The sequence below is a fragment of the Gallus gallus genome, chromosome 4, assembly GCF_016699485.2.
Source record: "Gallus gallus isolate bGalGal1 chromosome 4, bGalGal1.mat.broiler.GRCg7b, whole genome shotgun sequence".
NCBI lineage: Eukaryota > Metazoa > Chordata > Aves > Galliformes > Phasianidae > Gallus > Gallus gallus.
Genome location: NC_052535.1, coordinates 61,133,711 through 61,155,504, shown reverse-complemented (window position 1 = coordinate 61,155,504; position 21,794 = coordinate 61,133,711). Strand labels below are relative to the sequence as shown.

Genomic DNA, 21,794 nt, shown 5'->3' with positions numbered 1-21,794 from the left:
TTCAACTTTATGAAGCAACAGAAATCTTCCTTATGGCAAAATTATTTAAATAATTAATGGTATCTTTAAATTAAATATTTTTAATGATGGTTCTGGCTGGCTCTTTGCAGAATTTTCACAAGTTGTGAAAAAAATAGCTCACAACAAGTGGGCCTAATTCTGCTGTCAAATATGCAAATTCAGTCTGATTTAATCATCTTGTCTCAGAAAAACTTAAAATGAACTGTGAATTTTGAAGATTATGTCAGTCTTCCTTGGACTTGGTTAATTCTAGAGACACATTTTGCATACAGATATGACCTGGACTTTAACCAAAGTTTTTTTCTATATACTTTGTAGCTTAATATAGAAGAAAGTGTTTAGAAGTCTAATTCCCCCAACTTCGATTTCTGCCTATATAAAATATTTAGGCGTATTGTGTCTAATAGAAATGTTTGATGACTCCAAACAAATTACCTATGCCGTACATCCCTTCTTTCCTGCAGAACTTTTTAAACTGAGTCATTCTGATTTAGCTGATTACAAGCTGTTAATTTAGTGCATAACTTATCTTTGTTCCAGTTTGCACTGAAGTCTTCTACAAAGAAATAGATTATGGATTAGCAAAAATAGCTAAGAAAATAAAGACTTTTTCCTAACATATTATAAGGGGGTCTTTCTTTAAAAAAAAAAAGAAATACATATATATATATATACATATACGTGTGTGTGTATATATAAGCATATTTAGTATACAGAATAAGTAGATCAATATACACTGTTGCTAACAAACAGGATTCCAACTCTTGACATGATTAAAATAATCTCGCAAATACTATAGTGTTTGTATGTGCATATCAAATACATAAAAATTAATATATCATGAACTTGCAAGAAAATTGGCCAGAAATCTCATGGATATTGAACTGCTGCAAGTCCCAATAGGACAAGACGTGTGAGCACATAAAGTAAATAGACCCCTGAAAGATCAATGTTTCATACAAGGAACATCTGTTCACGTTACAGAATAGAAAGATGTTCCTATGGCAAAACACTGTAACCTCTGAGGTTATACTGGTTATGATAGGTAGCATCTGTCATGGAGGCCTTTTTTGAAGTGAAAATTATACATGCTTCATTTTTGAGTTCTTTTTTGTTTGTGCATATTGTTAATAAATTACCAAGGACCAAGAAATATGAGTATCTCATAATTACGGAAGAGATCATTTAAAGAACATTCTCATCTGGTGTGAGCACATACAAAGAACGATAGTACTGAAAAATAGTCCAAAGTACAACTGGATTTCTCTGGACAAGTGGACATTCTCTAGTCTTTCTGAAAATGTGACACGTACAGATCTAAAAATGTTCCTACCAACTGTTTGATATTTGAACTGTTTTGTTGTTGTTGTTAAATAAAAGTTAAAAAATGAACTCATCAAGGATGTGAATATCATTTTTATTAACGGTTTCTGTTATCACCTAGGCATAATACTGAAATAAGATAGATTTGAATATAAGAAGATTATACTACATGTACTTGGATTTTGGAAGTTCTTTTTGAGATCAGTAGTTATTTATTTTACATCTTGTTAAGGAGACATTTCCAAAAATATGTGACTTAAGATTTTAGAAATTGCATAAATAGCTTTATTCTTCAGACCTGTAAACCTGCATGGTTTCCTCATAGTTACTGTGATTATGTTAACTCAAGCAAGTTAAAATCTTCCAGTGTCCTGGAAGTTTTCCTTCAATACAATTGTAAGAAAAGGTACAGAAATATGTAACAGAGTTGCTTCTGTTTGGCTTGAATGTACCAGAAGTTGAAGTATATCCATCAGCAATGGACATCCTTCTGCAATGGTCATCACAGTTAGGATACTTGCCTAGTGTGAAGTTCTTTTTGGAGATTGTGACATCACTGCATATTAGCACAAATACTGGCTGCTTCTTTGCCTCTTCGTGGCTGGCCCATGCCATACAAATACAGGACTATAACTGGAAGATTTACTCAGGCTATTAAATCCACTGTATTAACTGTATTCATTCTTGAACACAACTGAGAGCAAATAAGTCATGCTGTTCACACATTAGTTAACTTCACAGAAGACGTCAGGCTTGGAAAACTGGTTAACTTCAATGACTGCACTAATATTAAATGACAAAAAAAGCACTTGGTATTTAGAATAAGAAATTACTTGAATTTGAATGATTGTAAGGAGGTTTAGCTCTAAATTTCAGCTAGAAAACATACGGATTTCAAATATCTAACATATAATATCTTTTACAGTAATTCTAGTACAACCTCAATGAAACATCTAAATGTGTTCGTAATCTCAAGATTATCAATTTGGTGTATTTATATTACAGATTTCAAACACTAGTAGCAACTGTATAACAAATACAACCAAATTCATTTTAGCTTTGCGTATGTCATTAACAGATGCACCTATTTTTTTTTTTAACTACACTGCATAAAAACATAAGCACAAGAAACTGCCCATAACTAAATGATATTCTTTCAGGTCTCTACTAGACTAGCAAATAAGAAATATTTTCCTTCAGAGGCTGCCTTTTCTCATATACCCCCCAGCAACAGTTCATCATTAGGGGAAAGAAAGGAAGCAACAAAATTGGCCATAGTGTGATTAAGGTATTTCCAAATGCCTCATCCTTTTGTTTTTGGAGCAGACCTCACCTTCTAGAGCTAGTATGTTCTCTTCTTCTTGCCCATTAAACTGAGGGAAGAAGAAAGAGAGAAGAAATTAAAGAACCAGAAAGGAAGCAGAGGAATTGCGAAAGACAGCATCTTACTGGAGGCATGTTTAACACATTAAACTACCATGCTGAACTTCAGCTCCTGAATGAACTTTTGCTAAGATGGAGAAAGACCTGCTCCACTTCCTTCCTGCACCAATGTTTTAGAAAAGCACTCCACAAAATAAGAGCAAAGGTAATCAGTTCCACTGTGAAAAGACATCTTCTAATTTCTAGCATTTCTTGACAGTGAACTGGATATTGAAGAGATGTTCAAGCAATTAGTTAGATTAGATAAATAAGAATCGAACTTGGTAATAGATGCCTACTGAACAACCTGCATCCTCCCAAAAGCTTTCTTATTTCTTTTCCAAATGAATCTTGGAGCAAAAGTGTATCGTGTCTCATAGGATAGGATTTACAATAAGTGAATAGTAACTGAGAAACAATGCCATATAATTTTCTTGTTAAGACCTCTAATTTAAATTTAATGGATTCCAGAAATATGTATTCCTCTGTGACGAAATCTTTCATCCCTCCACTAGAGCTGGATCGATGGGCTGAATGCAATTGTATGAGCTGCAGTAAGACTAAGTGCCAGTTCCTGCACTTTGCTCACAACAACCACATGAAATGCAACAGGCTTTGGGCTGAAAAACTGCACGGGGGGGGAAAAAGATCTGGGGGTATTAGTCAAAAGCCATCCGAACATGAGACAGCAGTGTGCTCTGGTGGCCATGCAGGCCAATATCATCCTGACTTGTACCATAAATAATGTAGTCAGCAGGATCAGGGACATGATGGTTCTTCAGTACTTGATCTGTCAAGGCTACAGCTGGAGTACTGAGTTTAGTTTTGGGCCCCACACTAAAAGAAAGACATTGAGGCCCTGAAATGTGTCCAGAGAAGGTCACCAAGGCTTGCAAAGGGTCTGGTGGAGCTCAAGTCTTATAAGGAGTAGCTCAGGAAGTGGGATTGTTTAGGCTGGAGAAGAGGAGCCTTAGGGAGATCTTATTGCTATCTCCCTGAAAGAAGGTTGTAGTGAGGTGGTGGTCAGCCTCTTCTCCCAGGTAATTAGTGATAGGATGAGAGGTACTAGCCTTAAGTTATAGCAGGAAAGGTTCAGGTTGGATATTAGGAGAATTCTCAGAAAGCATCATAATGCATTGGAACAGGCTGTCCAGGGAAGTGTTGGAGTCACCATTCCTGGAGATTTTCAAGAAAAGGGTAATAGTGACATATGGTAGTATGATTTAGTGGACAAAGTGGTGACAGGCTGACAGTTGAACCAGATGATCTTAGAGGTCTTTTCCAACCTTAATGATTTTGGGAATCTATGATTCTAGGACTCTTATTTTCTTCCACTGTTTTTTTCACTTGTCTTAGCAGCTAGTCCCATAAAGGACTTTTGCTGTGTTGTCACATTTTCATCTTTTTACACACCGTTCTTCCCACCTTAGAGACTTCTTCAGCAGTGTGGAACAGGTTCTTATTCTTAGCAATGCTTTATCAATGAAATAATCTCCAATTCATCATCAGAAGAAAGGCTTGGAGAGCAAGCTGAGTTAGACACTTGGTTAGAATGGCTTATTTACTGACTTTTATACAGATAAATTTCATCCTATCCTAGAAGAAAAGGGTTGGATCTGTTTGTTAATTCACTTGAACTGGTATTTTGCCTTTTTCCCTTACTTTGCATGCGATATTTTGTTAATAAGGTGTTTCAGTTTCAGCTGACTGAGGTTTTTTTCTGTTTTGTTTCATAGTGTCTAGTATGTTGCCATATTCTGGCTTTTGTAGAAAAACAATATTGATAACACATCAATGACTTAGTGCTGAGCAGTGTTGTACAGAGTCAAGTATGTTTAAACTTCTTGTACTGTCCTGCTAGTGCAGGGAGACATGGACACAAGGGTTTGGAATGGGACAGAAGTAGAGCAGCTGACCTAAACTGGTCAAAGGGATGTTACATACTATATGACATCACAGGAAAAAAAAGAAAAAACTTTAAAAACTGTGGAAAATTGGCCAGGTTGGCAGCAGTTGCTCAGAGACTGGCTGGGAATCAGTGGCAGGTGACGAACAATTGTGTGGGTTTTTTTGTAAATACATATTTTACACATCATACTTATTATAATATATAATTAATATATCAATAGTATCATATATATCATGTGATAATACATAATATGTTTCATAAATATGTCATATAATAGTATATCCCATCGCAATTTATATTATAGAATTATCACTACAATTATTTTTTTTTCCTTTTCCTTTTTATATTATTAAATAGTTTTTATCTCAACTCACAAGTTCTACTTTGTTGCTGTTTTTTTTTTTCCTGGATTCTCTCCTCCATCACAATGGGAGAAAGGATTGAGAATGACTGTGTGGTGACTTGTTGTCTGGTGGGTTAAACCACAGCATAAGGGCGTATCTGGATGAGATTAAAACCCTGGAAGGAAGGAGAGATCACTTTATCTCTCAGAAACAGCCGAGCAGGGTCAAGAAAAGCAAGAGCACTGTCCAAGAAGCACCAGGCACAGGAAGACACTGCTAAGAAGAACTGAAAGCATATCAGGCTTAAGAAACGGGGAAAAGAGGTCTGCAAGAAACCATAAGAGAGCTTGAGCTGAAGTAAATTAATCCTGGAAGAAGAGATCCACCTTGAAAGTGTGAAAGAAAGCAGAGAGAAGCTGGTTTCTTTTTTCTTCTTCCCTGTCTAAGGTGGTTTTCTTTAGTGAGCTTACTGTAAGGAGAAAATAAATAAATTTTTAATCTATGACCACCTCAACATGCTGCTGCACCAGGTTTACAGAAAGGTTGATTTCTTTAATAAAATATGATTTAAAATGTTAAAGAGCTCACGTTGTATTTCAGATATTGGAAATTCTATTAAAAATCCCCTTGGACTTTTCTAAAATATGAATTCAAGTCTATTACAAAATGAATATAATGACAGCAAATGCTTATGTTCTTCATCCGTGGTTGAAGCTGAGATGCACAAGTTCAATAAAAGGGTTTGTAGAAGGTTTTTTTTACGTTATCAAATAGTTCATTCTGCATTGTGAACTGACCAGTTTTACTTTACACAAATGAAGGCTGTTAATCTGGGTGTATATATATTTTGAAAAAGTGAAGAATCTTTTGGGGAAGCCGTTCTGCTGTTATTTTTATAGATACATTAATCTGCTAATGCATACATTTTTGTGCTCATACATGGAAATGGCTAAAGCAACTCGCTGAGGAGTTCAAGCTGTCTTTCACTTCTAAAACTGCTGGAGGAATCTTTAATCTTCTCACCTACAAAGGTGAATGCAAATGTTTCTGAAACTAAAGGAAGAAAACCTAGGAGGCTATAGATGCAATGTGGAAGATAAACACTTTGTTTCTTTTTAATGCTCAGTCTCTTATTTGTTAAGTGACTGCTGATGTATATGAACAGTCACTTGTAGAACATTTTACAAGGATAACGTTTAAAAGATGAAGTGATTATTCCTTACTAGGAAAGAAAGAAAAAAAGGGAAAGGGACTATTTAGTGTTTCCTTACCACTTGATCACTACTCTTATTATACTTCTCACAACCTTCATGTCAAGTTTTGTGACATGGTAGAAATACACTCTTTCTTTGACATACAGATTGTACAGACCTTCTTTCTTTTGGCATCCTTTCAGCAATATATGTTTAAATACTTATGCTACCTTTCTTGATTTGTGTATTTTTTTATTTTTATTTTTTAGCTTCCAAACTAGAAATGTTATTCTCTGCTTTGTTAAATGTTGATAAATAATGAAGTATGTTGACACAGTAAAAACCTATACCTAAAAAAAGATGGAGAACTCAGGAGTAAGGTTCAGAGATAGAACAAGCTAAGTTTTTACTGAATATTTAAAAAGGATACTATCTTTAGCTGTCTATATTTAGCTACCCATCTTGCTTAAAAAAATTTTTTTGTAAGATGCTCTCTAACATAGTCAAAGATAGAAAGGCTCAGAAGAGAACAAACAGGCATTAATAAAGGAAAGGAGCTCCAACAGCTAAGATTTTATATGCATACTATTAAAAGACTAAGATTATATTGGTGGTTACAGTGCAGATATTGAACTTGATTTAACAATCTGTGTTTGGACTCTCAAGGTGAGCAGTGAAGATATGTCTGAGTCATAATAAAAATTACTGGGTACCAGTACTTCAGATGTATCATGGCACAGGTTTTACATGCTACTGTAAGGAAATTATCATAATAAAAAAATCCAATACTTTTGACATCAAGTATTGGTGTCAGCTATTTATTTCATTCTATTTGACAGACACTACAGGTTAAACAGAACCCTGAAAGTTTGAAAGACATACATAGGTATGGACACTCAACCATATTTATGTATTTCTCTCCTATTAGCTAGTTTCACAGCCTCATTGTCTTTTGACTACAATCATTGATAAACTTAAACAACAGAAAAATAAAATGCTTTCTGAAAAAAATCCACAGTACTATGCTTAAAAAAAAGTTCTTAGCATAAATGGTGTAAATTGTAACTCTTCATTTCTAATATGCGTTAAAGAGAAAGTTCATGTATTTACTAATTAAGTAGACAAGTGGCTATTAAAAAAAAATTTAGAGTTGTATGACAGTATCTACTAAAGAGAAGTAAAGTCCCTTGAAGAGGCTGTTAATTATAAAATCTCATCATGGTACATTGTGGAAATACCTGAAGTTTTCTGTGATCATTAATCATTAAATTCAGTGGACGAATGTTATAAGCATTGGAAATAGCATTGAGAAAATATTTTCTCTATGTCCATTTTAATTCTCTTAGAGGACTAGAAGTTAGATCTGTAGCAAAAAACAAACAAACAAAGTGCAGTGAAATTGTCTATTGCCTCTTTTTTTTTATATAAATATAAAAAGACAGATTTAACCTCAAATAGTGCAATGCCTTCATTTCCTCTAATATAAAATGCCAACAGTAACTTGAGGTTGTATCAACAAAGTGCATATTTATATAAAATATGTATATAATAAAACATTATCAAGAATGAAAAGAATCAATTATACTAAACAGGTGCTAAAATCTGATAATTATATGTATGAGTCAGGGCAATAGTGAATGAACTACTTGCTGCCTTCAATTTCTCATAAATCTATCCTGTGTCATATACTTAAATCCATGTTTTAAATCATGCAAAGGGCTAACTATGCTGTTACTTCTAAGCTTTTTACACATGTAAATTGTCAGGACTATTAATTCAATGGCTGGCTGCAGCAATTCTGCACAGATTTATCCCACCAACGTGTTCTTTCTAAGAAAGAAATCTGAAACCGCAGTTGTTGCCTTGTCATATTTTGAATCTGATTGACACTCAGTGTAAATAGTTTTGGTTGAATTTGTATTTCACAGCATATTTTCACTCCAGTGTGTCAGGTACAGAATCCTATAGCTGGTGTGGGTGGCCAACAAATTACAAAGACATATGCTATAAGAAAGGGATTCTTTTGGCACACTACAGACAAACATAAATAGGAGGATAGTGTAGGTATTTCAGTGTTGGATTAGAAGAGTCTATTCTTGTCTGTTAGCTACAGTGCATTTCTCAAGAGTTTATGAAACTCTTTACAGAGGAAAGGAACTACTTATCATGGGATCTTTACTCTTTCATAGTCCACAGTTGTAATTTTTTCATTTTGAGAATTAGAGAATACAGTTAACATCCTTGGCCTTCTGCCATGCATATACAGGTTCCAATTCTTTGTCTTCTTTTAGTTTCAAATGGTAAATTTATTTCCCATGCTACAGAAGTGTTACCCTCTTGCTACCGTGAGTTACTTAAACCAACAAAACCGACTAATGTTGCAACTAAAACAGTGTTTATTCTAGTGAACTTCCCCTGATACTTGATACCATTTCTCTTGTTCTGTGTGGCCTGGGATCCTTCCACTTTTTTTTTTTTAAACTGTGACAGACCTTACTAGACCTTGGAGGGGAAGAGGCTGTCTCTTTCTGTTTTCCAGCACCAATCCTGACTGATCTGAAACTTTGTACAAATACAAAATTTCATTATATTTCACATTATCCATCTCTGCCGTTTCCAGCTTTTTCCATGTCCTTTATATAAGTCTCTGAAATGCATTGAGTTTTATTTATCTAAGCTGTGATAGCACCATTTTCTATCCTTCCATTTATTTTCAGTCTCCAGAGCAAATGCAACTGAAAGGGGAAGATGTGACCTTATCTTTATGGTACTATGGTACAGTTCAGCTGTGTGATCCTTTGACATCAGCAGCATTGTTATTCTAATAGTCTTTATACAGCCTGCTGAACTGAGATGACAGACTTAGTGTTCTGTAAGATCTGGGCAATACACTGTTGAAAAACAGGCAGTTCTGTAGGATTCTTTTCCTCCTAAATGAATGGTAAAAATGAGAGACAGAAAAGATCAAATTGGAAGCAGTAAAATAATTCCCTTCTGCAAAAGTGGATAAGTTACTCAGGGAAATCTAGTTGGTTTCTGAAATACATGAGAGAAGAAGCTCATGTCCAGATGGAATAGATGCCATGACCTTGAAATCACAAGCCCACTGATCTGCAGGAAGCCAGGCCAGATATTCACACCAAAAACCTAGGGATGCAGACTGTGTCTCCCTGCACTGGCTTCTAATTTTCACCTGCTAAACAGCAGGGTTTGTTGATTCTCTTCAATGTCCATACAAGCCTTCTTGATATTTTATGCTATATTAATTCTCTTCCTTAGGTTGAATAGATAGAACAAAATCAAAGTTCAGAATTATTTAAAGAGAACTAGATCTAATTGGATTACTTGCCATGACTTCTGCATTTTTGGTGAAGAACATCCACAGAATTGACAAACTATATATTTATTCACTGAGTGGTGTATAACTATAGTGATACTCATTTTGAGTATCAGGAAATATTCATACAACACTTCAAACTTTCATCAAACAGCAATTAAACTCATTATCATCATATACTGGAGATTTGTCAGTGAAGTTTTTAAAAAACTGAGTTGTTCACTTCAATTTAGCAAGAGTCACTTTCATCTGTTATTCCTAAATGACAAGCCTAAGAAGGAGTATGACAATTCCAATGTAATTAAATCTTCATACTAAAGTAAACATGAATTAGCTAGATGTTATTCTAATGAAACGGGAGAGGTTTCAGTATAAGAATAGAGAATCACATGCAGTTTGCTTCTGCTTCTAAAGCAAAGTATCTTGGAAATGAAAGTACTGTGTAGATCCTTGAGGCAAAATATTTCATGACACCGTATAGTTTAACAGAATGATATGTGTAGCTTTAGATTCAGTATTGGCTCAGACTGCTAGTATATCAACCTTCATTTCTCATAAACCCTTAAAAAGACCCAGACCCTGACCACCTCGTGGTCTTTAAAATCAGACCTACAAAAGGACTAATGTCAAGTCCTGTCTATTCCTGCATTAGGTGCCCAGATGGCAGTCCAGGTCTTTATTTATTGCTGCTTTTCTCAGCTGCTTTATATTTCATGGCACATAAATTTGTCCACTGGCAAACACAGCCTTTATCAGGACATTCAGAAATACCTGTCTTGCCAGTGCTGTGTTGTTCAGTGTTCCATGCATTCACTACATATGCTGCTTAGTACAAATTAAGTACTCCTGTCATGTGAGAGGTCTAATACAAGAGACATTTTCAAAGCAGCCTTGACATGTCACACAGAACTGCCAGAGGCAATTTACATCCCCAAGTCTGTATCACTCATCCATCATATGGGCTCAATTCTTTTCTCTGCCTGACAGTAAAACTTTCCTATCATGAGCAAAGAACCAAGAATAGCACTGACAAATACTTCTAAACTGGAAGAAGGAAAGCAGTAGCAGTCTCTCATGTGTGTGCCACTGGACAACAGAAGACTTTACATCCTCTGCATACCTGCCAAACTACTGAAATCATGCGTATAAACTTTGGCTACAGCCAGCTTGGACCTGACACCAAAATCCTCCATTTCTTTGCGCTGATTATTATATAATCTCTCACTGCCATTTTCTGCCAATTACTCTATGTATCTAATTTTCTTGACCAGAAGGTGGCATAAGCATTTCAAATTAAATTGCTGCTGTAGCTTCACTGGAACTCTCTGTATGATAATTAGTATAATTTAAATACAGTATGAAATTTTCTTTTCAGATCTTTAATTCACACTGTGCTAATTATGTCAAATTTTCTTCAGCTTGCAGCACAACCGAATGTAGTATTACAGTACAGGTTACTCTGATGACAAAGTAAAAAATATAATCTGTTTTTCCTTATCTTTCAAATATACTGTTATACAGTTCTCTAGCTTTTCAGACCTATAATGTTCAACATCCTGAATTTCCATCAAGTAAAGTTAAAAGTTCAGGCTACTTAGGTCCTTGCAGTATCTAAATCTCTCTGTAACACTCAGAATTTCTATTTTAGCAAGAATATAAATGATTCTGAACTGTTAATATTTAATAGTTTCTCCTCAGTGCTCACACGCTCCCTGCTGAACATCATTAACAGCTGTAGGCAATTGCTGTGTCTGTAATTACACAGCTGGCTTTATTAGTATCCCTACTAGATGAGAGTGAACCTGAAAATCCCTTCTATTATGAGAGGTGCACTTTCAAATGAGGCTTTAAGAAAATTTTTAAATAATATGAAGTCTTTTTTAGTTTAAAAGGAAGAAGAAAGGTTTTCTGACAAGCATTAAAAGCTATAATACACATTGTGGCCTTTTAGCTATTTATATTTGCTTGCATTACCACCTGCAAGATGAGGGTTAATTTGCTAATCAGAAGCAAAAACCCACAGGCTCATCACGCTATTTAAATTTAATGTGCATGTGGACTTCTTGATTCAGGCCAAGTTTATAAATAGCATCTTTAGTTTAAAAATAGGCTTTTCAGATCTAAGGGAGTTGATATTATGATCTGTAAAGTGAATGAAGCTCCCAGGAGTAACTGGAGCTTATGTAATATTTATTCCTACATTTCTGCTCAGCTGTTTTGTGCCAATTTGATGCTGAACAGCAAGGATTGTTAGTTTCTTAAACATTTAAAAACTTCCTTCAGTGAAGCTAGGACTGTCTGAACTTTCTTGTCTAGATAACCTCACTTGGCTTTGGGATCTTGCTTAAGAAACAGTGATCACTTGTCCCCTATTAAAGAAATTTTTGTCTAATAGTTTTTATTGTTCATTACCTTTGTGAAATCCCAAACCGTGCTGCCAGGTACAGTAAGTTTCAGATATTAAAGTGATACTAGAAAGATTCTGGACAGATATGTCTTTCCTTGAACACACATGACTGGTTAAGATCCCAGGGAGAGGGGTTGCTGAGGTGGTATAATCCAGCTCTGTCTGTACACATGAAAGAGTATTTTATTAAATTTGCATTAGGCACTCACAGAAACACCTTTCACTTCTTGATTTTGTAGTTGATTGTGATGTTTTAAAAAGTGAAACACCTGCACTAATGTAACAACATTTAGGGCAAAACTGTACACAAAATATGAACTAGATCTATCATCCATCATTGAGACACCGTGTTGTTCACGGAAATACCTATCCATGGAAGAAAAACAGAGGAAAGACCAACAGGTATTTTTACCAAAATGTATTTCTAGGGAAGGAAGTCCAGCTCATAGGAACAAAATATGGCAAACTAAATACTATTTTTAGACTTCTAATTTTGTTTTCTCCACAAATGAGCCTGTTGTCTCATTCCCTGTGATGTTTTATATACTTGAATCAGAAGCTTACTCACTCCGACCATCCTGTTGTGGAGTTACAAGTTTCCTGAACTGCGTGTTTTGCTAGCTCTCAATCAATGCCGTCACTTTTGCTTGATATAAACATGTCACTATGGTGCACTGTTCAGTTATGACTGCGAGGTATCACTTTTGAATTTCCTACTTCTCGCTGTATGTTTAATATCAGCATGCACCTAATATTAGTCTTGTTTTCACTTCAGCACATAAAGTCAGCTTCATATTCTGAGCCAGCATTGAATTAATGAGAAACATTTCAAAATGCTGCAAAATCTGTAGCTATCCTTGAAAAAAAAAAAGCAGTAAAAGTATTAGGGTGATTTAAAATCTGAATTAAAACTTAGGCACCACTAAATATATAAAAATGATGAACATGAAACTCTGGCAAAACAATATTTGAATAAATCACAACTTCTAGAAAGCAAAGTATCCTGTTAATTAAGCCTAGTTATGAAACACTCAAATGACAGCACATCTAGCAGAATCTGAGAGCTAATAAAAATAGACAATCAATAGGATGGCATAGAACTTGTAGTTAGAAAGTAGGTTTGGTCTCATAACTGTTTCAACATCTCACATGTTTTTACTAACCTCTTTCCATAGAGAGGCACTGAAGTTGTATGGCAAACAGGTATACAGGTATTGGACCAGTGTATGGGAACTGTTGAATCATGGCCTGAACCTCTGATTGACCACCTGAGGCAAGCACTGAGTCAGCCGCAGGAGCACTGGTAAACACAATTTCACCTGAGTGACTGGAAGGGATGGAGCCAGGTGTCACCCCTCCTAGACCCCAATTAAGGGCTAACTCCCTAGGAGGAATGCTCTTTATTTCATTACTCCTTTGTAAATGTGATAATCTCTCTGGTCTTGTACCCGTATACCTATTTGCCTTACAAGCTGTATACCTGTTTGCCATACACTTCTGTAGTGAGTTCAGTGTAAGATTGCTGCCGGTGAAAATGGAAGTGGCCTACATTAGACTAGTATTTTTCTATGACTTTTCACCAAACTAAACAGTCTTCCAAGATATGTCTCTCATCATGTATACATACTTATACGCATCTAACATTACCTACAATCTTGTCTGTAACAAATTTAACTGTAACGTGATAAACTCCCTGGTCCTATACCTGTTTGCCATACAAACCAGACATTACAAAGAAGAAATGAAATAAAGAACTTACCTGCGTCCTGGGCTCATGGAAGGGCTCCAAGAGGAATGATCTCCAGCTAGAGATCCTTCCTCAGTGGGAGTCAGCCCTTAAATGGGGTCTAGGAGGAGTGGAGCCAGGCTCCACCCCTTCTGGTCACTCAGGTGAAATTGCGTTCACCTGTGCCCCTGCAGCTGACTCAGCACTCGCCTCAGGTGGTCAATCAGAGGTTCAGGCCGTGATTCAACAGTTCCCATACACAAGTAAACATTAAAGAGAGAGCTGAGGCAGTGGCCACTGAAACAAAAGCTTTGTACTTGACTTGAATAACAGATGCATAGACTGTTTAGTTTTGCCTAAAAGCAAAAGTATTTCTAGTTAGCATAAAGACTTTATGTTCCTCTTAGCTAAATTTGGTACAACCTGAAGCATTAATTAAAATTAATTAAAAATGGGAAATGTAACACTTATCCTGCAAAATGAAGCACCATGATTAAAACATGATGTCTGGAAAGGATTTGTAATAAGAAGCCAATACATTATTTATATGATAAGGAATTTGAAATAAACAAACAGAAATAGTGACTTAGCATCCAATATTAAAAGGTACAGAAATATCTTTACCAAAAAGGAGAAACAGTAACTTTGCCATTGTTGCCAGCAAATGGACATCTTCAATACAATTCATTCAGATTGACCTGGTACCAAAAAGTTCTGGCTGGAATCTCTAATGGCTTTAGCACTTTGCTATTCATTCTTTAGGTAAGTAAGTTGTTTCCCTTTTTCACGTTTGTTTTTTTTTCCTGGTCCAGTAAGTCCTAGAAGTTCTGAAATTATCAAAATACTTCACTTGAGGAACTAGACCTGTGGACCCCCACCTCCTTCAGTTGAAGCCTAAAAGAGACACAGAGCACCATTTAGACTAAGCAATTGTAATATTGTTCCATGAATATCCTACTCTTAAGTTTCTGGAAATTTCTGCAGACATACTATTTCCCATTAATTTCTGGATCTATTTAATACCTTATCTAGGGAATATCAACCCACACAGTAATTTATATGTTATGCAGATTCTACTTGCCGTTGATACAACATCATATAGTCGTTATTTGATGCCAAATTATTAATTTGGACATTGGGACAATTAGTATCCCATGTATTTTTATAATTTGCCAAGGTCACAGTTTTTATATTCAGTTTATGTTGTGCTCTTGGAAAAGTTGAGTTGTCTGGAAAAGTACTTGTTTGTTTTCTATTGCTTTACTGCAGTTTTTTTTATTGTTATTATTTTATTTAGCAGGTAGGTCTGATGTTGCTGCATGTTTGCTGAGCAGAATAATTTCCTTTCTTAGTAGCAATGGTGAAAGTATTTAACAGAACATTGCTTTAGACTGCATCTAAAGAACAGGCTGATAAAGTCACTGACCATTAGATTATCTTCTCACATGCACCCATACCACAACAGCTGTTTAAACTCATTAAATTGCAAAGTCAAGAAATTAAACTCTACATTCTTTGTTCAGCTAACTTGTGTTAATGCTCTGTAATGAGTTCTTCACTTACATAAATCATTTTTTTTCACAGCAACCTAATCTTAATCTCTTAGGAGGAAGACAGGTTTTTGTTCAGTGAAGAACTACTGAAGATTTTGATGTTGTGGCTGGTTTTGTTTTTTTTTTTAAGAGCTCAACATGGAATTTCAGACTTCATTTACAGCATTCTGTTCAAACCCAACTCTGAGGATAAAAGCTGATTTATTCCTAGATCTTTTTTTTTTTTTTTATGATACTTACCACTACAATACCAATACTCCACAAACATAAGAATTTTTATTTTCACAATATGCCATGAAATATATGGGAATTTCATTAAGTATTTTCCAGTAATAGTGGATGCCTAAATCAAGGCTCCTATTTTTAAAGCAAGAGCTATGCAACATGTGAAATGTCAGCACTATTTCAGATCCAACATCAGAATCTGAAACAATGAACTTCAAAACACATAACAAACAAAGTAAATCCAAACAATTTATTCTTGAAGTTTCTATACTCACAATGAAAATACATCAGAACTCAAGTCATGCTAGCCAGAAGAAGACAGAAAGTTTGGTTTCCAAGTTCATGAATTTCTAAAAAGATAGGCTCCCAGCTTAGTCTGCTTGCCTCCCAGTGCCTTATGAAACAGCTTATCTTTCTAGCCTTTCCGGTTTTTTGGGTCTATGGCAGCCTACTGAAAAGAACATCTGGGATTACCATGGCTCCCAAATGTTGAGGCCTGAAATTTATCTGACTCATAGAAGGAGCACCTACTTTTCCTAGACTTTTTTTTCCAAAGCATTTCTAAAACAAATCAGGAAAAAAAGAAAAAAGATAAAAAAGCACTACACCTTTCTTTTATACAATGAAGGGCAAAAAGAAAACCTACACTTCTTTCAACATTTCTCTTATCAGTAGCTGAACCTTTTGTATCATGTCCATACTGATAATAATGACAGTATTCATGTAGATCACCAGCAGAAGTTGTAGTGGATAGCATACAGGTCTGATATGAGCAGTCTTAACTGTGCAAAAACAAATCTATAAGCAAATGTAAACAGGATTCTTCAAGTATTCTTTAAACAAGATCTCAGCTCTTTTTCCCATCTAGAATTTATCTATATCCATTTCTTCAAATATACAGCATTTGAGGCAGGGGAGGATGTTTGGAAACTCACCACTACCAACTTTTAATCCCGCTTCGATTTCTGAATTCCTAAGTTAAACACAGAGCTTCTGTTTAAGGGAGCTCTGATGCTTCTGCTGAAGTGATCTGGAATTGTGCTAAAATCTACAGGATAAGCATATTTCAGCCTAGCAATGAATTCACAGGCAAAAAGAAGAAACTACAGAGACCATAGAGAGACATCTCCAAATCCAGATACAAAATCTATGAAAACTATTGTAGCAATTTTCTGAGGCCATTTATCTCAATTGCTATGAGTATAAATGCCAAACGTAGTATTTCATGCTAGAATCAAATCTTTGAATAAAGGGGAATAAGTAGAATCCTAAGCTAAATAATCGCTGTATTTTTGTCTGTATTTGTTAGCACAGTTAGTATTTCTACACAACCATGTAAAACATAAGAATAGTGAGAGAATATGTATTTAAGTTTTTTTCAAGTAAAATACTAAAATTATTTTTTTGAAAATTAAGTGTTTTATTAGTCCATAAGTACAGTTACCTTTCTTTTCTTAAAATATTTTTGTTTATTTGTATTTTTTCTGCTCAAGGTAAATGTATAAAACAGTTTAACAAAGCTGATTTGGATTATTGATGAACTAGCAGCATATTTTCTTAGAGTTTACAATAAGGCAGTCAGTCTTTAAATGGGGTCTAGGAGAGGTGGAGCCAGGCTCCACCCCTTCCAGTCACACACGTGAACTGCCTTCACTTGTGCTCCCATGGCTGACTCAGTGCTCACCTCAGGTGATCAATCAGAGGATCAGGCCGTGATTCAACAGTTCCCATACACTGAACTAAAAGGATTAATTCAAAATTAATGTAATTATGACAGATTCCTTTGTCTTTGAGAGTTCTACCAAGAACTAACACATCCTAAAATAATGTCTATTTGTTTTAATTAAAAAACTGACCTGAAAGAATGTTTAATTTTTCAGTTAGGAGACAGATAAGAAAGTGGCATTAATAGTATGTGGGAGTGGTCATGGTCATCACCTGGGATAACTTGTTTTACTGAAGACTACATCTCATAATTTAGTAAAGATAACTTACTCTGTGATCAGCTATTCTTACTTTAATTTCCAGAGATACTACTTCCCAAAATATGAATTTCAGTGGTATAGCTAAGTGCTGTCCGGAAGATTCAAACAGGTGATGTCACATTAATGGAAGCTTGAAATACAAATGGAAAAACAAAATTTCATTTCAGAGCTGGAAACAAACAAACAAACAAAAAACTATGGGGTAACGTAAGGAAAGGGAATTAAATACAGAAGGTGATTGTAAGTTTTGAAATGTATTCGTGATCATATTTTTTTATGCTGATTTTTCAAAAAAGACTATTTATTTAAAGCCAAAACAAGGCTTAAGGTTATGAATATTTTAATATGACATGAATACTGGGTCTCTGTGATTAGGAGAATCCAAATAAATTAAATGATAAAAATAGTAGGTCATTGTAATTAAACCCATAGACAGTTTTCTTTTAGACGATGAAGGCTTAAACTAAGCATCCTCCTTAGATTTAAAATGAGTGTCATTTCTTATATGTGAAAATTAATTTCAACCTAGAAACTAGAACTTAATTAAATATAAAGTGTTCCACTAAGACTGGTCATTAATATATTAAGAGCAGAAGTAATGGAAGAGAGCAAATGAGAAACTAATACTCATATTTTTATATTTATTTTACAGGAAATATATTTGTGGTAAGCCTGGCAATTGCAGACTTGGTCGTAGCAATCTATCCATATCCACTGGTCCTGACATCTGTATTTCACAATGGATGGAATCTGGGATATCTTCACTGCCAGATTAGTGGATTCTTGATGGGCCTAAGTGTCATTGGATCAATTTTCAATATTACTGGCATTGCTATCAATCGATACTGCTATATCTGCCACAGTCTCAAATATGACAAGCTGTACAGTGACAAGAATTCTTTGTGTTATGTTGGTCTTATCTGGGTCCTAACAGTTGTTGCTATTGTGCCCAACCTGTTTGTGGGATCTCTACAGTATGACCCCAGGATTTATTCGTGCACATTTGCACAGTCTGTGAGTTCCGCATATACAATAGCAGTGGTGTTTTTCCACTTCATACTTCCCATAGCCATAGTTACTTATTGTTACTTGAGAATATGGATCCTTGTTATTCAGGTAAGACGAAGAGTTAAACCAGACAACAACCCCCGATTGAAACCACATGACTTCAGAAACTTTGTAACCATGTTTGTGGTATTTGTACTGTTTGCAGTCTGTTGGGCTCCATTGAACTTCATTGGCCTTGCTGTGGCTGTTGACCCAGAAACTATAATCCCTAGAATTCCAGAGTGGTTGTTCGTGTCTAGCTATTACATGGCATATTTCAACAGCTGCCTTAATGCCATTATATATGGACTCCTGAATCAGAACTTCAGAAGAGAATACAAGAAAATTGTTGTCAGTTTTTGTACAGCAAAAGCTTTTTTCCAGGACAGTTCTAATGATGCAGCAGACAGGATAAGAAGTAAACCTTCTCCACTGATTACAAACAACAATCAAGTGAAGGTGGACTCTGTGTGAAAATGGAAACCTTATTACTTTCACTTCACAGCATCCAAATAAAGAATCTGTTTCATTAGACCTGCTGTTGAACACTGTACTGAACTCTCAATTCTACATTGAAGGCACTTTAATAAAAATCTTTGCATGATATTTGGGAATCCAAGTTACAGAGCCTTTACGTACAGATATTGTTATACAGTTATCTTTCATATAACAACACAGTGATATCCTTGAGGGAATTACAATACAAATTATGCATGGATTTTTTTTTTTTTTTTTCTTTTTCTCCTCTCAAATGGAGATAACGAATTAGAGATAGAATGAAACGGAAATATACATATTACCTGGCTCAATGAAAGAAGCCACAAAACTATTCCCACCACTCTCTGCCTGCGTCTTTTGGCCAAGTTATGATCCCAATTCAAAAATATCTGACAACTTATTTTGGAAGGTGAAATCTGATCGTATTTTAGGAAATATGCTCTGAGAATTATTTACATGAAACCCTACCAGACCTGCTAGTAATGGCATTCCCAACTGATTCTCAAATTCAAAATAGATTTTAGGAGAAGAAATGTAACTGAGTCATTATTATCAAAGCTACAGTGAAGGGAGGATAAACTGGAAAGAAAGAAAAGTGATATGATTCATCTTCTCAAGCCATTCGGGAGAGGTGGAGAAAAATACAAAACACCACTTGTTTCTGAAGACATAGTAATTCACAAAATTGGAAAAGTTCCCCAAAAGAGGTTCTGGAGAGACACTTCCTAGAAACATAAGCAAGGAAGAACCAGTATTTCTCACTTCTATGCGGTACGGAATTTCTGAGCCTTTGCAAGAAGACTTATGCTTTTAAAAGTGACAGTGGGTAAGGATGGCATTTTGTCTGGTTAGTTGAGTCATAATCTCATTACACCCTGGGAAATTACAAATATTTACAGAATGAACATGTGCCATCTTTCTCAACTCAATCTCCTGGGCATAGTATAAGATTTATAGGTTATTTTGTAATCTCTCATAGATAAGCTTTTCAAAATAATCATTGTTTACCACAGTAATAAAAATAATACTCACCTAGAACAATTAAACACACCTAAATAATAAAGAGAAAATGCTACTTATGATGCTGCTAGAAGGAGAAATACATGACTCTCAGGACAGGACCTGTTATGTGGACTTTCCACAGACAGCAGGTGCCTTTTCATTGAGAGAAAGTACACTGTGAAATGAGAAAGTATACCTAGACAGCATGTCTCCTGCAACAATGCATCTCTGTTGATAAAGAAGTCCTCTGATGGAGGAAGACAATAGGATTCACCTTCAAGCTGACCTTACAGAGAAGGAATATTTAAATCTGGAAAGATACTGCAAATGTCATACCTTTTAGTACTCAAGTGTTCATACCTGTACCAATGTTCAATTACACTTGAGCTTTTCCAAGCCAATTCCAGTCACTTCAACTGTACTAAGAGTTTCTGAATGGCCTGTAGAAGTTTTCTATATTGAAAAGCAGACTTATCTAAGCAATTTATTTGAATAATTACTTTCTGTACTGGAGATTTTCTTCAATTTATATGTCTTAGAAGCCAACAGCCACTCTATATAATTCCTTAAACTGTCTAGAAATCTAACAGCATCTCCTCTTTCTTGGATCATAGATTAGTGTACATTTGACTTAGTATTAGCAATGAACTAAAGAGAACACATTCATATTTACTTGAAAACACCACTGACATTTCGTCAATGACCAGCTTCTTTCCTTAAACATAGGTGCCTCATGTTCTCACTTGGTTATGTCAAGCTGGAACTAATGAACATCTTTAAATCCTGCAGATTAACTAGCCAGTCAAAGCATTGCCGAGGTGCTTGACTCATCTTTGTTTACATTTGCCAGTCAGAACCACTGTGTAAATAACCAGCTCTCTTCTATTGTGGTATCATCATATGATGCACTATGATACAACATGATTAACAGCATAAATTACATCACAGGTTTTTTTCACTGTGATTTCATCCTCAGAGGATGCTTTGCTCTGTTTTGTTGCTTTGTGTGTACTGATTTCAGAATAGGGAGGGAGGCATGACCACCGTATAAGAAAATAAATTCTTCATGTAAGAAAAAACACTATTCAAACTCTTACAAACTTGCCTTATTTAAAGTGTATTTTCAATGAAAATGATGACTTACGATGCTTCTAATAAATTAGCATAAAGACAGTTATCTTAATCATCAGTAAATTTAGAATTCTCAAATATTTTTCACTTGCCATTGACAACAGAAAATGTATATGCTTATCATGTCTATGTATTTATGAGCTGATTCAAAATTGTGGGTTTTCTGAGGAATTAGTCCCCTGTAATTCACAAGTGCTAAAGTATATTTTTGATGATAATGAAAATGGCTTGCTATATGCAATAAAACATATTATACCAAAGGTATATATTTTATTGAATAGGCCTGTAATAAAAATGGAAAGCATTTTTTCAGATCTGATATTTTGAAATATTTGTATTATATCTAAATCACAGAATTGTGCATGGTGGTGATGTTATGAGCTGATAAATATAGCAATAACTTTAAGAAATTAATCTCTTGTTCTTCTTTGGGGGAGGGAAGTGTACTAGACTTTACAATGTAGTTTAAGTTAATACGGATGAAAAATTGGGAAATATCTGCTGCCCTCTTCAGATTACTTCTACTCTTACTGTCATTCTGATACATTAGTCAGGGTGTGCAAAACAAGTCACTGCAAAAAATGAAAGAATACTGTGGTTTAGCTCTGTAGTAGTGATTTTTTTCCATTCAGATTTTGTTCTCTCTAAGAAGGGGTCAAAGTGATTCATGT

At 35.2% G+C, this 21,794-nt stretch overlaps 1 protein-coding gene across 1 annotated transcript in view; it reads left to right on the top strand.

Moving 5' to 3' along the window:
• The window catches only part of MTNR1A (melatonin receptor 1A), a 51,786-nt gene extending 30,259 nt beyond the window's left edge, over positions 1 to 21,527 (top strand). Inside the window, exon 2 of the mRNA NM_205362.2 lies at positions 18,098 to 21,527. Coding sequence (NP_990693.1) covers positions 18,098 to 18,966 — 869 coding nt within the window. The 3' untranslated portion in view covers positions 18,967 to 21,527. The remainder of the gene's footprint in view (positions 1 to 18,097) is intronic.
• Positions 21,528 to 21,794: the final 267 nt, after the last annotated feature.